This window comes from Myxocyprinus asiaticus, chromosome 41 (genome assembly GCF_019703515.2).
Source record: "Myxocyprinus asiaticus isolate MX2 ecotype Aquarium Trade chromosome 41, UBuf_Myxa_2, whole genome shotgun sequence".
In the NCBI taxonomy this organism is placed as follows: domain Eukaryota; kingdom Metazoa; phylum Chordata; class Actinopteri; order Cypriniformes; family Catostomidae; genus Myxocyprinus; species Myxocyprinus asiaticus.
Genome location: NC_059384.1, coordinates 17,984,747 through 17,999,444, shown reverse-complemented (window position 1 = coordinate 17,999,444; position 14,698 = coordinate 17,984,747). Strand labels below are relative to the sequence as shown.

The 14,698-nt window shown below is 38.5% G+C and overlaps 1 protein-coding gene across 10 annotated transcripts in view; it reads right to left on the bottom strand.

Annotated features, from left to right (window-relative positions):
- Window positions 1-14,698, bottom strand: part of LOC127432054 (brefeldin A-inhibited guanine nucleotide-exchange protein 1-like) — a 92,322-nt gene that overhangs the window by 44,089 nt on the left and 33,535 nt on the right. For 8 of the 10 annotated variants that reach the window (XM_051682827.1, XM_051682829.1, XM_051682830.1 and 5 more), the window contains exons 3-6: window positions 7,485-7,641; window positions 7,255-7,401; window positions 4,739-4,918; window positions 4,563-4,616 (exon numbers count right to left, since the gene is read on the bottom strand). In XM_051682827.1, the coding sequence (XP_051538787.1) occupies window positions 4,563-4,616; window positions 4,739-4,918; window positions 7,255-7,401; window positions 7,485-7,641 (538 nt within the window). The remainder of the gene's footprint in view (window positions 1-4,562; window positions 4,617-4,738; window positions 4,919-7,254; window positions 7,402-7,484; window positions 7,642-14,698) is intronic. The other 2 variants (XM_051682833.1, XM_051682837.1) reach the window with 1 other exon arrangement.

Here is a 14,698-nt window from a genome sequence, read left to right as displayed (position 1 = left end):
CGCCATCGTCAAGTGCCACTTTGAACTTCACATGAAAAGCGCTTGCAGACAAAAATGTCTCATTCTGTGATTTCATGATATTTAAGACTTGACATTATTAAATGCATGTAACATATGCTGACAAATACTTGATTTCTATCACAAGTCCCATTTGCGCTTGTTTTGTTCATCAAGTAGCACTAAATAGCCGTGTTTATGCTGTATTAATGGTAAATGCGTTAAAGAAAAAATAAACGTGTTCCAACCTTTTTAATAGCATGCGTTAACGTGTTAATTCTGACAGTTCTAGTAAAAAGTAAAAGATATTTACATTATTTGAAATATTACAATTTCATTCTAAAACCATGGGATTAATCAAATCAAATCACTTTATTGTCACTCAACCACATACACAAGTGCAACAGTGGGTGAAAGTCTTGTGTGCAGTTCCGAGCAACATAGCAGTCATGACAGTGATGCGACGTATAAACCTCAGATTTACACAACAGAATTTACATATCTAATATACACATAATTACTCACAACACAATATACAAATAATAATATACAATGTACAGTATTTAATACACACAATACAGAATACACATACAATTAGAATACACAGTATACAATAAAAATAGTATATATAAAATATACAGTAGGTTGTATTATGCTGTATTGACATTCAGGCTGTCGGTTGATAGTCAGTTGCCAGTGTGTTGTTAAGAGAGAATATAATTTATGACAGTCCAGTGTGAGATTAAAGTGCAGTGCTGATGTATATTGATCACGAGAGATCAAGAGTTCAAAAGTCTGATTGCTTGGGGGAAGAAGCTGCCATGAAGTCGGCTGGTGCAGGTCCTGATGCTGCGTTAACGCCTGCCTGATGGTAGCAGTGAGAGCAGCCCATGGCTCGGGTGGCTGGAGTCTCTGATGATCCTCCGAGCTTTTTTCACACACTGCCTGGTATAGATGTCCTGGAGGGAGGGAAGCTCACCTCCGATGATGTGTCTGGCAGTTCGCACCACCATTTGCAGGGCTTTGTGATTAAGGGTGGTGCTGTTGCCGTACCAGGCAGAGATCCAGCCAGTCAGGATGATCTCTACAGTGCTGGTGTAGAACCGTGTGAGGATGTGGTGGTTCATTCCAAACTTCCTCAGCTGTCTCAGGAAGAAGAGGCGCTGGTGAGCCTTCTTCACAATGGCCTCAGTGTGGACAGACCATGTGAGTTCCTCAGTGATGTGGACACCCAGGAACTTGAAGCTGCTGACTCTCTCCACCGGTGCTCCATTAATGATGATGGGGCTGTGTTCTCTGTCTTTTCTCCTGAAGTCCACCACAAGCTCCTTGGTCTTGCTGACGTTGAGGGCGAGGTTGTGCTCCTGACACCAGCGTGTCAGAGTGTGCACCTCCTCTCTGTAGGGCCTCTGTTTCATCATTGTCAGTGATCAGACCTACCACCATCGTATCATCAGCTAACTTATTGATGGCATTGGAGCTATGTGTTGCCACACAGTCATGTGTGTACAGAGAATACAGGAGTGGGCTGAGAACACAGCCCTGCGGAGCTCCAGTGTTGAGAGTCAGTGATGAGGAGATGTTGCTCCCCATTCTAACCACCTGCCGTCTGCCTGACAGGAAGTCCATGATCCAGCTGCACAGCGAGCTGTTTAAGCCCAGATCCCGGAGTTTCACATCAAGCTTGGAGGGCACTATGGTGTTGAATGCTGAGCTCTAGTCTACAAACAGTATTCTTACATATGTGTTCCTTTTATCCAGGTGGGTGAGAGCAGTGTGTAGTGTAGATGCAATGGTATCATCAGTGGAGTGGTTGTTGCGGTAAGCAAACTGCAGTGAGTCCAGTGAGGCAGGCAGCACAGAGCAGATGTAATCTCTTATCAGTCTCTCAAAGCATTTGCTGATGATGGGGGTCAGAGCAACAGGACGGCAGTCATTTAAGCAAGTGATTTTGGATTGCTTTGGTACAGGCACAATGGTGGACGTTTTAAAGCATGTGGGGACCACAGACAAGGAGAGGGAAAGGTTGAAAATGTCCATAAAAACACCAGCCAGTTGGTTGGCGCATGCTCTGATGACACGGCCCGAAATGCCGTCTAGACCCGTGGCTTTACGGATATTCACCCGTCGGAAGGATCGGGTTACATCCGCTACAGAAATGGAGAGTGAACTAACCTCTGTAGCTTCGGCTGCGAGAGCTCTCTCCGCAAGGGCGGTGTTATTTCCCTCGAAACGAGCATAAAAAGTATTAAGCTCATCCGGAAGAGAGGCAGCGGTGTTCACGGCGGAGTTTTCATTCCCTTTGAAGTCCATGATGATATTAATTCCCTGCCACATGCTTCTAGAGTCGGTGGTGTTGAACTGTCCTTCAATCTTGTCCCTGTACTGGTGTTTGGCTGCTCTGATAGTTTTGCAGAGGGCATAACTGGCTTGTTTATGCTCCTCCGCATCCCCGGAATTAAAAGCGGAAGTCCGCGAACATCGCTATTAATCCATGGTTTTTGGTTAGGGTAGATCAGTATTGTTGTGGTTGGTACTACATCCTCTATGCACTTCCTGATGAAACACATTACACTATCAGTGTAGACCTCGATGTTGTCATCAGAGGTGGACCGGAACATCTCCCAGTCCGCGTGATCAAAACAGTCTTGTAGCATAGAATCTGATTGGTCCGACCAGCACTGGATCGTTCTGAGGGCGGGTGCTTCCTGTTTCAGTTTCTGCCTGTAAGCCGGAAGAAGCAGAACGGAAGAGTGGTCCGATTTGCCAAATGGTGGGTGGGGGAGGGATTTGTAGCCATCCTGGAAGGGAGAGTAGCAATGGTCCAAAACTCGGTCCCCTCGTGTGTTGAAACTGATGTGTTGCAGCATTTCGGTGCTATTGACTTGAAGTTGGCTTTGTCAAAGTCCCCGCTCACAATGAACGCGGCCTCAGGGTGCGCGGTTTCCTGCTCACGTATACTCCCATACAGTTTCTTGAGTGCCCGGTCTGTGTCGGCATGTGGCGGGATGTCCACAGCTGTGATAATGACTGCTGTGAATTCCCTCGGTAGCCAGAATGGCCGACACAGAAGCATGAAAAAAATTCCAGATCAGGAGTGCAGAAAGACTTGATAGAATGTACGTTCCTCTGATCACACCAGGATTTGTTGATCATAAAATATACACCACCACCTCTGCTTTTACCTGAGAGGTCTTTCACTCTGTCCACTCATTGCACGGAGAACCCCACGGGGTCACGATTATTTTATTTTACTGACAGCCAAAGTTTTAAGCCATAAGAAATAAAAAACATATCTGCATATAGTTTCATTTATTATGAAAAAACATTTGTTATTTGTAAGAAATAAGGGTTGCACTTCAAAATTCTCTTTAAAGCTGCTTTGAAAAGAGCTATACAAATATATTTGAATTTGAAAATGTTTCTCTTTGGGTTTAAACATAATAGAAAAAAGATTATGTTATTAATTAAAAAATTACATATTGCTCATATAAAATTTTAATAATTAATTTTGCTTTAGTACAATGGCACTATAAAAGCCAGTTATTTTACTTTGCAAACAGCATGTCTTTAAAAGATCATATTTACTATTTTTCTCACACAGGGGGTTCCTCGCAAGGGGATCATTACATCTGGGAGGCCTTGGCATCAAAAAGTTTAAAATCCCTGCTCTCAGGTATAACTATGAATAGGTAAGTATTATAATGTAATATAATTGTGGTTTCAATTATTTATGAGAAGTTATAGCATATAATAAGGCATATTATGACACATTACAAATGCATTATAATGCATATATAATGCCCTTACAATGGGCCTCGTATTATCAGAAAAGGAGTCCTTTTATGCTGCATTTTATGTCTGTTTTGTAGCAATTTCAAAAATGAAATTATACAATGATTTAATACATTTATAATTATTTTATAATTATATTGCAAATTATTCAAATGTTTAGATAAATGGGGCTGTTCATCAGTAGGTTTTCAACTTTAAATTATGATGTTTAATTATGGTTCAATCATTTTGTAGTGTTGGTGGTATTTAGCTGTTTATTGCAGTCACCCTAATTGACATCCTCATAGTTTTAGTGCCAGATAAATACTGCTCTAATAAACAAATAAATATTATACATAGCTTCATATTGCAACAGCTTAAATACCGTTAGCTACTTCTAATTAGTCGCTTGTACTTTTTCAAAAGGGAAGCTTAAAATGAGGAAAAAATTTAGCTTCCCCAACACTGCGTGAAACATACTAACTGCACCTCGCTGTCTTCATCCATGCAGCAATCTAAACCACACAGACACACACACACAAACACCTAGAAAAAATCCTTATAATCACATTCTTACACAACACATAAACATGGTAAGACAGATGAAAGGAACTCATTTGATGTGGAGGGGACGACAGCAGGCAAAAAAAGCAATGAAGCCAAGGCAAGCAGACCAGAGCGAGACAGAGAGAGAAACAGAGAAAGAACGAGAGTGACGGATGAAGCTGATGTACACAAACCAGAGAAACTTCAGTTCAAGCAAATTTCAAGGCAGTCCTGTCACTCTTTACCTGACGATCACGCTTTCTGGATGCCAAAGACCAACTGATCTTGTGATTTGTAAGCTATATTTTGAAGGGGGGGAGGAGGAGGAGGAGGAGAGGCATCAACCAAAAAGAAAGAAGAGATGTTAGATCAACATGTAATTTCCCTATATTACCAGTGGAGAGGTGTCAAAGGCACTCACTGCTTGGTTCTCCATGCGGGCGAAAATCACATTGAGCATCTGGGTGAGGGTTGCTTTGGCCGTGGTCTGGTTGATGAGGTTCTTACTGGCCAGATAGATGTTGTAGCATGTTCTTACTGCCTGCAGCACTGTACCTTCATGGATCTCTATGTGCTGAGAGGTCACGGCTGTAAGCAAGGCCTGTCAGGGCCAAACAAGGACAAATAAACACAAATATCAATGAAGAATCTGACATAAATGTAAAGGAGTGAAACTAAACTAATATAAATGTACATGACTCCATAACTAACTAAAATGATCTTGAAATATATTACTATATTATAAAATTTGAAAAGTTTACTACCGGCCATCATTAAACATGAAAATGCCACAAGATAAAGATAATGGAAGAAGGCCCTGAGAAATTCAGCATTGTTAGACATACTTAAATGATATCAGTTAATGCATTTACTTTGGCAGCCCCAAGACACAAAAACTAAAATAAAAACCTAATGTACTGAAAATAAAAAATATATAAAACTAAATAAAAAATCCAAAACAATAATAACCCTGCACAGATGAAATTAAGCCATGACTGTAGGGATAAATCCGAGGAATGTAGCCACACAATATGGGGAGCATTATTATTTATTAACTTAGCTGTTGGAGCCTTTGTAAAGTTCAAACAGATTAAGCTTGATATGCACGGCTCTATGAATGAGTTCAGGCAGCTTTCAGGAACTCTGGTTCCCCTGCCACTCCACATTCCAAAATGAGATTTGTATTACAATAGCTTAGTCAAATGTTGGTATGGAAATCTGACAGCACTGAGCACTACAGGTTAGGGCAGTTCTACAAGTCGGAGAGATGGACTATATATGAACTAAAATCTCTCTCTCTCTCTCTGTACACAGTATATATACAGTACATACAGTATATAGTGTGTATATATATATATATATATATATATATATATATATATATATATATATATATATATATATATATATATATATATATATATTTATACACACACACACACACACACATACACACACAGTACTGTGCAAAAGTTTTAGGCACTTTGGAAAAATGTTGCATAGTGAGGATGTCTTCAAAAATAATGCCATAAATAGTTTTCATTTATTAATTAACGTCATATAAAGTCCAGTAAACACAAAGAAGCTAAATCAATATTCGATGTGACCATCTTTGTCTTTAAAACAGCACCAATTCTCCTAGGTACACCTGGACACAGTTTTTCTTGGTTGTTGGCAGATAGGATGTTCCAAGCTTCTTGGAGAATTCACCACAGTTCTTTTATCTATTTAGGATGTCTCAATTACTTCTGTCTCTTCATGTAATCCCACACTGACTCAATGTTCAGTGGGGGGCTCTGTGGGGGTCATGCCATCTGTTGCAGGGCTCCCTGTTCTTCTATTCTATTCTATTTGCTAAAGAAATATTTGGGAGTCTAAAATGTATATTACCTATTGACACACTAAAGCTGAAAATATAAATAACCATCTTAAGACAAATGATTTTGTGAAGCATCTTATGTGCCTAAGACTTTTGCGCAGTACTGTGTATATATATATACATACATATCTCAAATGTATAGTTTTATTATTTGCTCTATATAATACCGTCTTTACTTTTATGTTTTGTTGCATTGTATATCAATTACTTATATTCCTCTGGAAATTTCCTTCTGTTTCTCTGTATAAATATTATGTACTTTTAATGTTTATTTTTGTCATACTATGCATTGGTTAATTTTATATTGTGCTATTTTTATGTGTACGCCAGGAAAACTAGTGACCACTTTAAGATAATGGGGATACAAAAAATAAAAAATAATTAAAAAGTAATAACATAACTAAATGTAAATAAATAATTAAATAAATAATTAAAAGCACCAATTTAATATGTAATATTGCACAAAACATAACATTTACAGTTTTAAACAACTTATAATATCCCCTTTCATATAACTAACACTGAATTTAAGTATATTTATTTTTATTTTTATTTGTCAGTTGTAGCTCAACTTGTAGAGCATGGCGCTAGCAACGTCATGGGTTTAATTCCCAAGCTATGCACATTTTGATAGTGTACAGCTTAAATGCAAACTTGAAAGTCACTTTGGATAACAGTATCTGCCAAATGCATATATGTAAATATTTTTTCACTTTTCAAATTAAAATGTAGTATTGCCAAATGCCATTCTTTATTATAAAAGGCTTCACTGACTAAAAAAAACTAATGGCAGAATGAAATATTTCTGAATTCCCCAAAAAGATTTTTGATAATAACGGAACACTTTTTGCAAAAAACAAGGGCAGGAGTGAAAAATGACTATAGATCTACTTTTAAATTGCGACACTGGCAATCCTGTGCCATCTTTACCCCAATTTCCAACAGCAAACATTGTTTTCTGGGAATCTCTGAACTTAAAATCAAAACATAAAACTACAGGCTCTTCATTCAATGCTTATGAGCCATTTCAAACACAAAAAAACTAAAGAATATTTGACCTTTATAATCTGCAACTGGACGCCTTCATCTGTCTGCGGCCCTTGGAAACAGCCACATATAGTCTCTATGATCCTGTCAATGAGCTTCTTTCCTGGGATGGTGTTGTCAGGGGCGCTCCCCGTCAGGTGACCATATGCTATGAGTTTCTATAAATGAAGAAACACGGCACATCAGATGGGGGGGAATAAAAATTAAGCATTTTGATGTGACCTTATGGTAAGGTGCTGACCTGTAAACAGTCTAGAGAGGTGACGACGATGCGGGGACATTTGGACTGACAGGCCAACTCAAACGGCAGGAAGTACCTATCTGCTTCAATGAAGTTGGTCTTGGATTTGACTGGCGGCAAAGTACTGGAACCTGACTTGTTGTCCCCTGCTGGTGGGCTACAAAACAAAACAGAAGGCATCATCAGATTCAAGTCAACATGAAATCAAAATTGACTCAACTGAAAAAAAAAAAAATAGTTAGTTCACTGAAGGGTGAAAAATCTGTCATCACTTATGTTGTTCCAAATCCATATGATTTTATTTTTTCAGTGGAAAACAAAAGATGTTTAGCTGAATGTTAGGAAATGACAGCATCGGTCACCATTCACTTTCATTGCTTTTTTTTTTTTTTTTCATACAATTAAAGTGAAAGGTATCTGAGGCTGACATCCTGCCTAACATCTACTTTTGTGTTCCATGGACAAAAGTCACAGGTTTGGAACAACATAAGGTTGAGTAAAATATAACAGAAATATTGTGTATGTTGTTTTGAATAACCAAACATTTTGTCTTTGTAATCTTTTTTGTTATTATTTGCTGAATAGCTTTTTTCGCAGTAAAATGGGTTACCATTAGGGTTTTTTTACAAACTGGATTACATTTAGTAAAATGCAATCAAGCTCTAATGCAGGGACAAAATTATTTCAATTCTGAGAGTGTAAAGTTATTTTAAACTTGCACACACTGTAGTGGATTTGACCTAGACTCCAAACTCTCACTTTATATCAAGCCAGTGCAACATCTAGAGAAGAACAGCATCAACAAGCACTGGAGAGGAGCCAGGTCAAGCTGACTGCTGAGGCTGTTGTGCCTAAGCTAGAGCTTTAAGATTTCCTTCAACCAGATGAGCTGATGAGTGCAGTGGGACACAGGGAGGAGTTGGCAGAAGAGGAGGGGGGAGGTAAACTGAATGGAGTTGAGTGGAGAGAGAGACTGTGATGAAAAGTAAAAGGGAGCACTAAGGGACAGGATGAAACTGAAACATTGGCTGCATTGCGATTTGCAAGGTATCCATAGTTTGTAGGATTACTGCATACCAAATCATAATATGTTGAAAGTATGTTGGGAAACCTGTTATTTTTTTTCCAATGGACCCTTTTCACATTTCTGGTTTTGGCATGTGGAAGTAAACTAGAGCAGGGTAAACTTATATAGAGGTATTTTTAAAATAATTTTTATACAAAATGTCATACATTGTCATACATTCATTTTTAATTTGAAATCATATGGGAAAACAGGTAGGGATGCACCGATACGGAATTTCTGGGACGATACCGATAACTCGCAGCTCACTGTGGCGAATGCGACGACGATGCCTACAATCGAGGACGGTCCAAATGTCGACTGTGCTGATGAAGAAATTTGCGTTACGCATACTTTGCATGGAGTGATCAGCAACGCAGACAACCGAAGTTTACTTTGGCCTTAACAGCTAATAATGCATTAAACCAAAATGAGGAGATAAACTAACAGTATGTAATAAACATTAAGCAACAATACAAACCTTAATCTCTGTACACAAACCATCTGCGAAAATATCAGCGGTAATACCACTATTGGCATGATAAATATATTTGTATTTTCCTGGTTAGAGAAAATGACTTCCTTATGCATGATTTCCTTTAAAGAAATATTCCAGATTCAATACAAGTTAAGCTCAATCGACAGCATTTGTGGCATGATGTTGATTACCGCAAAAAATTATTTCGGTTTGTCCATTCTTTTCTTAAAAAATAAAAAATCTGGATTACAGTGAAGTGAACGGGGAAAATCTGTAAACGTCAAAATACTCACCGCTTCAAAAGTATAGCCATAAGGTGAAAACAATGTCCGTCTTAACACGATTTAGTATGATAAAATCGCTAACTAACCTTTTCGGTGTAAAGTTATATAAAATTGTACAACTTTGTTTCCATGATGTCATAACGCCTAAAACCTTAAACCGACTGTAAAAATGATGATTTAAACAACTCTGCAGCTCAAATAATACACAAGTTTTAACAGAAGAATTAATGTAAGTAGTTTTATAAAATTAGCTTCACATTTCTGCCTTGAAACCCTCCAAAAATTGACTCCATTCACTTTGTTGTAGGTGTCTCACTGTAACCTCGATTTATGCTTTTTTTTTTTTAAAGGAGAGATCCTAATAATTATTTTGTAGTAATCAACATTATGCCACAAATGCTGAAGATTAAGAATAATTTATATTCAACCTGGAATATCCCTTTAAGTCTTTAAAAATGTTGAAAATATTTCACAAGTGTACAATGACATGGAAAATTGTATTCTATATATTAAAATATTTCCAAATACTTAAAATGCCTCTCTTTGTCCAACTTTAGTCTTGGTCAACTTTACATTTACACGGTTGTTTTTGGCACCCAGCCAACCTGAATATTATACTTGGCCTATTAGATCAAATAATCACAGTCAGATTATTATGCAATTATCATGACAGGTAAATGTACATGGGAGACTAGAGCAAATATTATTTTTGCATTCCCATTTACTCCAACAGCAAAAGAAAAAAAATCCACTATTTCGTTTCCATGATTTTCCAAAAAAGGAAAAATATATAGCAGTGGATATGGCCGTCAGAAGAGATAAAGATGACAAATTAACTGCCTCAGCAGCTGCATTTAAAAAACCATCGCCATTTCGACAATTTTTGTATTTTTTATTATTTAAAATAGTTTAATTTCGATTTACACTGCTAAATAATTTAGAAACGAGTTATCACAGCCTGTGAAAACGGGTCCATTCAGTTTGGTGGCGCAGAAATGACTCACCGCAGCTTCAAGACAATGAATTTAGCTCAATGATAATGTTTACATGCAAATGCAAACAGTACATGACAAAAAGTTCAGTAGTACCAAGACGCAATGTTATGATGTTGTAGTATATTGTCCCAACAATGCCAATACTCAAAAGCATGTACTTTCCTATCAATAGCGTAATACGTACTAAGTGTGTATGCAAATTAGGATGCAGCCATGCAGTGTTGTAACTATAAGGTCCCAGTTAGCCTGATCGTCACAGGCTGAGTCAGCTTGAGCCAGCTACAGCGTTAAACCTCTTCCTATTGGCTTGACTCGGCTTGCTTCTCCTCCCTCGCCCCTCTCCACTTCTCCTTCATTCAATCTCATTAATCTGTCTGTGGAGGGATTAGCCAACTCATATTTTCAATTGGCATAAATTGAGCTGTAGCCAGGCTACAAGGGAATAGACTAGAGCCCCTCCGGGTCCAGAGATTACCTCACACGACCATTTTAGCCTTTTAAAAATGGAAAAATCAATGTATTTAAACAATAAATATGATATAATATTGCATATATTTTGTTAAATTTTTATTGTTTAATTGCATAATTTAAACTATTTAAAGGTTTTTACATTGGTTTGTTGAACACGTGCTAAAACTGGTACTGTCTCTTTAAGTAAACAGCGTCTTTAAATTGGCGTATTTTAATGAAAGAGACTCGAATGGCTTTATCTCAACTAAACTATGCCTGATTAGAATTAAATGTTCCTTCTTGGTTGTTTTTGATCAACGGGTATTAAAAAGGTTATTAAAATAGCCATTATTCAGTGACAAATTGGTTGCGTGGATCTTGTCTTTGGACACACAGAACAACTTCTACTCTCAATACGCAGTGAAAGGATCTCACTGCTGAAAACTCCACAACTATACTACATAATTCAATCACTGGTGATTGAACTCTAAAAATGTACCAGCCAGTTACCAAATATATACATTTTTTTGTTAAACTTGGTTGCAAATGCGAGTGATTTCCTCTCATTGCAATGGAGGGTTGAGTAAAAGATCAATCCATGGCTTTTGAGAATTGATATCGAATCGACCAAATATTTTTTTTTTTAAAACAATGGATCAAAAAGTCTTTATTTTTGCCCAGCCCTAGTATGCATCATGCAATAATTACCAGCTTTGAATGGTCAAGACATGAGTTGAAAGACTGAATATAACTGTGCAAAGATAAGATTAGCAAGTGATTTTCTCACACTAGTCTTATGTTAAGTCTTGTGCCTAGGATTGGGAACCAAGAACCCAATCAAGCCAAGCTTACACTTCACGACTTGCAGTCGGCACCCTGCGACCCACAGTCCTGTTTTTCGTCGTGCAGGTATAAAAACTTCAGGACTGTAGTGTATCAACTACACGACCATTCGTTCCCGACTGAGACCATGTGTACACCTGGTATTAAGATGCGTTTTGGGTGATCTGATCACAGATGTACAAACGAGACATCACCATTACTACTGGTCATCTCTTTTTGACCACTTGTGTTTGGATTTTGAGGAGAGAGTCTCTGATTTCATGAGGACATACATCAATCATTATGTCTGTTTTACTAAATGATAATAAAGCATAAATAATTAAAAGACGAGAAAGAAAGCGCTAAAAACCGGCACACAGTTTCTCTTAATATTCCCAAAGATGACATTTAGAGCGGAGTTATTTTAGTGCAGTACCTGTAACTGAGCTTCTAATGTGTATGCTGTTCATATCTGTGTCACTATTGGGCAAGCTCATGCATTCGCTTTTTTAAATTTTCACATCATATGCTTATTTACCTTAAATATGCACATAACTGACAAAACACCTGCCATTATAGCTGCCAGTAGCGTTGTCCCATTTTTAAAGGATCATCCAAAATGAATCTTAAGATAACGAAATTTATTCTTGATAACATGTCAGAAAATAAAGAACTGCTCTTACCCGATTTCCCACTTATTGGCACCACTGCAAAAAAAACAACAAAAAAAAAAACAGCTGATAATAATAAAAACAGCGAGTATAGCAGAATGTGGGTGACGTTTTATTTTATTTTTTATTATTTTTGTCTCCTGCTACCCAATGCCTTGCTTTCCTCTTTCAACAAACATTAAAGGTGCTGTAAGTGATTTTAGCCATTCTACTTCCACAAGACTGAGCCGTTGGATAAGCAACACCCCCTCCTTCCAAAACAGCGAGCTTCAAAAGATACTAAAATAAGCTTTATTGCGAGCAGAAACGGTTGTTAGAAACAACAGCTGCAAAATAGCACCCTCAGCTGACAACTGTTATGAACAACATGGCATAAAAAATGCATTATGCCTCAATAATTCACTGCAACTACAATACTATGAAAACACGCAAAATGATTGACAGGTGAAAAGCGTCAGTGTCCGCAAACCGCAGACACATTTTTTGCCGTCACAGAGACCAGTGAGACACACTATATGGACAAAAGTATTGGGACACCTACACATTACACCTACAGGAGCTTTTATGACATCCCATTCTAAATCCATAGGCATTAATATCGAGTTGGTCCCCCTTTGCAGCTATAACAGCTTCCACTCTTCTGGGAAGGCTTTCTAAAAGATTTTGGAGTGTGTCTGTTGGAATTTTTGCCCATTCTTACAGAAGAGCATTTGTGAGGTCAGACACTGATGTTGGACGAGAGGGCCTGGCTCACAATCTCTTTTCTAGTTCATCCCAAAGGTGTTCAATAGGGTTGAGGTCAGGGCTCTGTGCAGGCCAGTCAAGTTCTTCCACACCAAACTCATCCAACCATGCCTTTATGGACCTTGCTTTGTGCACTGGGGCACAGTCATGCTGGAACAGATAAGGGTCTTCCCCAAACTGTTTCCACAAAGTTGGAAGCATAGAATTTTGCAAAATGTCTTTGTAAGCTGAGGCATTAACATTTCCCTTCAGTGGAACTAAGGGGCCTTGGCCAACACCAGAAAAACAACCCCATAGCATTATCCCTCCTCCACCAAACTTTACAGTTGGCACAATGCAGTCAGGCAGGAAACATTCTCCTGGCATTCACCAAACCCAGACTCGTCCATCAGATTGCCAGATAGAGAAGCGTGATTCGTCACTCCACAGAACAAGTTTCCACTGCTCCAGAGTCCAGTGGCGGCGTGCTTTACAACACTCCATCCGACGCTTGCCATTGTGCTTGGTGATGTAAGGCTTGCATACAGCTGCTTGACCATGGAAACCCATGCCATGAAGCTCCCGGCACACAGTTTTTGTGCTAATGTTGATGCCAGAGAAGGTTTGGAACTCAGCAGAACGTTCGAGACTTTTACGCACTATGCGCCTCAGTACTCGGCGACCCCGCTCTAACTTTACGTGGTCTGCCACTTCGTGGCCGAGTTGCTGTGGTCCCTAAACGCTTCCACTTTGCAATAATACCACTTACAGTTGATCGTGGAATATCTAGGAGGGAAGAAATTTCACGAACTGAGTTGTTGCAACGGTGGCATCCTATTACAGTACCACGTTCGAATTCAGTGAGCTCTTCAGAACGACCCATTCTTTCACAAATGTTTGTAAAGGCAGACTGCATGGCTAGGTGCTTGATTTGATATACCTGTGGCAATGGTACTGAATGAAACACCTGAATTCAATGATTAAGAGGGGTGTCCCAATACTTTTGTCCATATAGTGTATCTCAGGACACTTATTTAATTAATATCTTTCAGGGAGTAGGACAATTTTTTGCATACCTTTCCATGAAAAAAATAAAAATCGCTTACAGCACCATTAAACAACGACTCGTGCCCGTGCGTATTTGTGCTAATTTGCAAAGGAAAAAAATTATTAAAAAAGCTGAAAATAATAAAGATAGCGAGTAGGAAGATGTGGATGATTTTTTATAGTGGGTAGGGAGATGTGGATGATTTTGTATTTTATTTCCTAATTTTTTGTCTCCTGAAAACCAAATCTTTCTCTTCTCTTTCAACAAACACGAAAGAACGTCTCATGCCCATTATGCTATTTGCAAAAGGAAACATAATAAAAAAAAAGCTGATAAAAATAGCAGGTAGGGAGATGTGGGTGAAGTTTCATTTTATTTTGTAATAAATCGATGATCGAGTCATGTAGTGTACACTAGGCTTTATTCGTTCTAACATCTGACAGAGAATTGCATTGTATCGCATTGTAAAAATTGCATTGTCCAGATGAAAACTGATTTTGTCAGTGTGAGAGTACAAGAGTCAACAAACAGAGAGAAAAACTGAAGGCAAGGACAGACACAAAGCGAGACAGTTGGACGGAAACAGGTGAGCTGTGAATTAATGGATGCAAAGGAGGAGTGGATGCTGCCCCAGGGAGTCATCTAAAGGTAAAGAGATAAGGGCAACCAGGCAAGGGCTT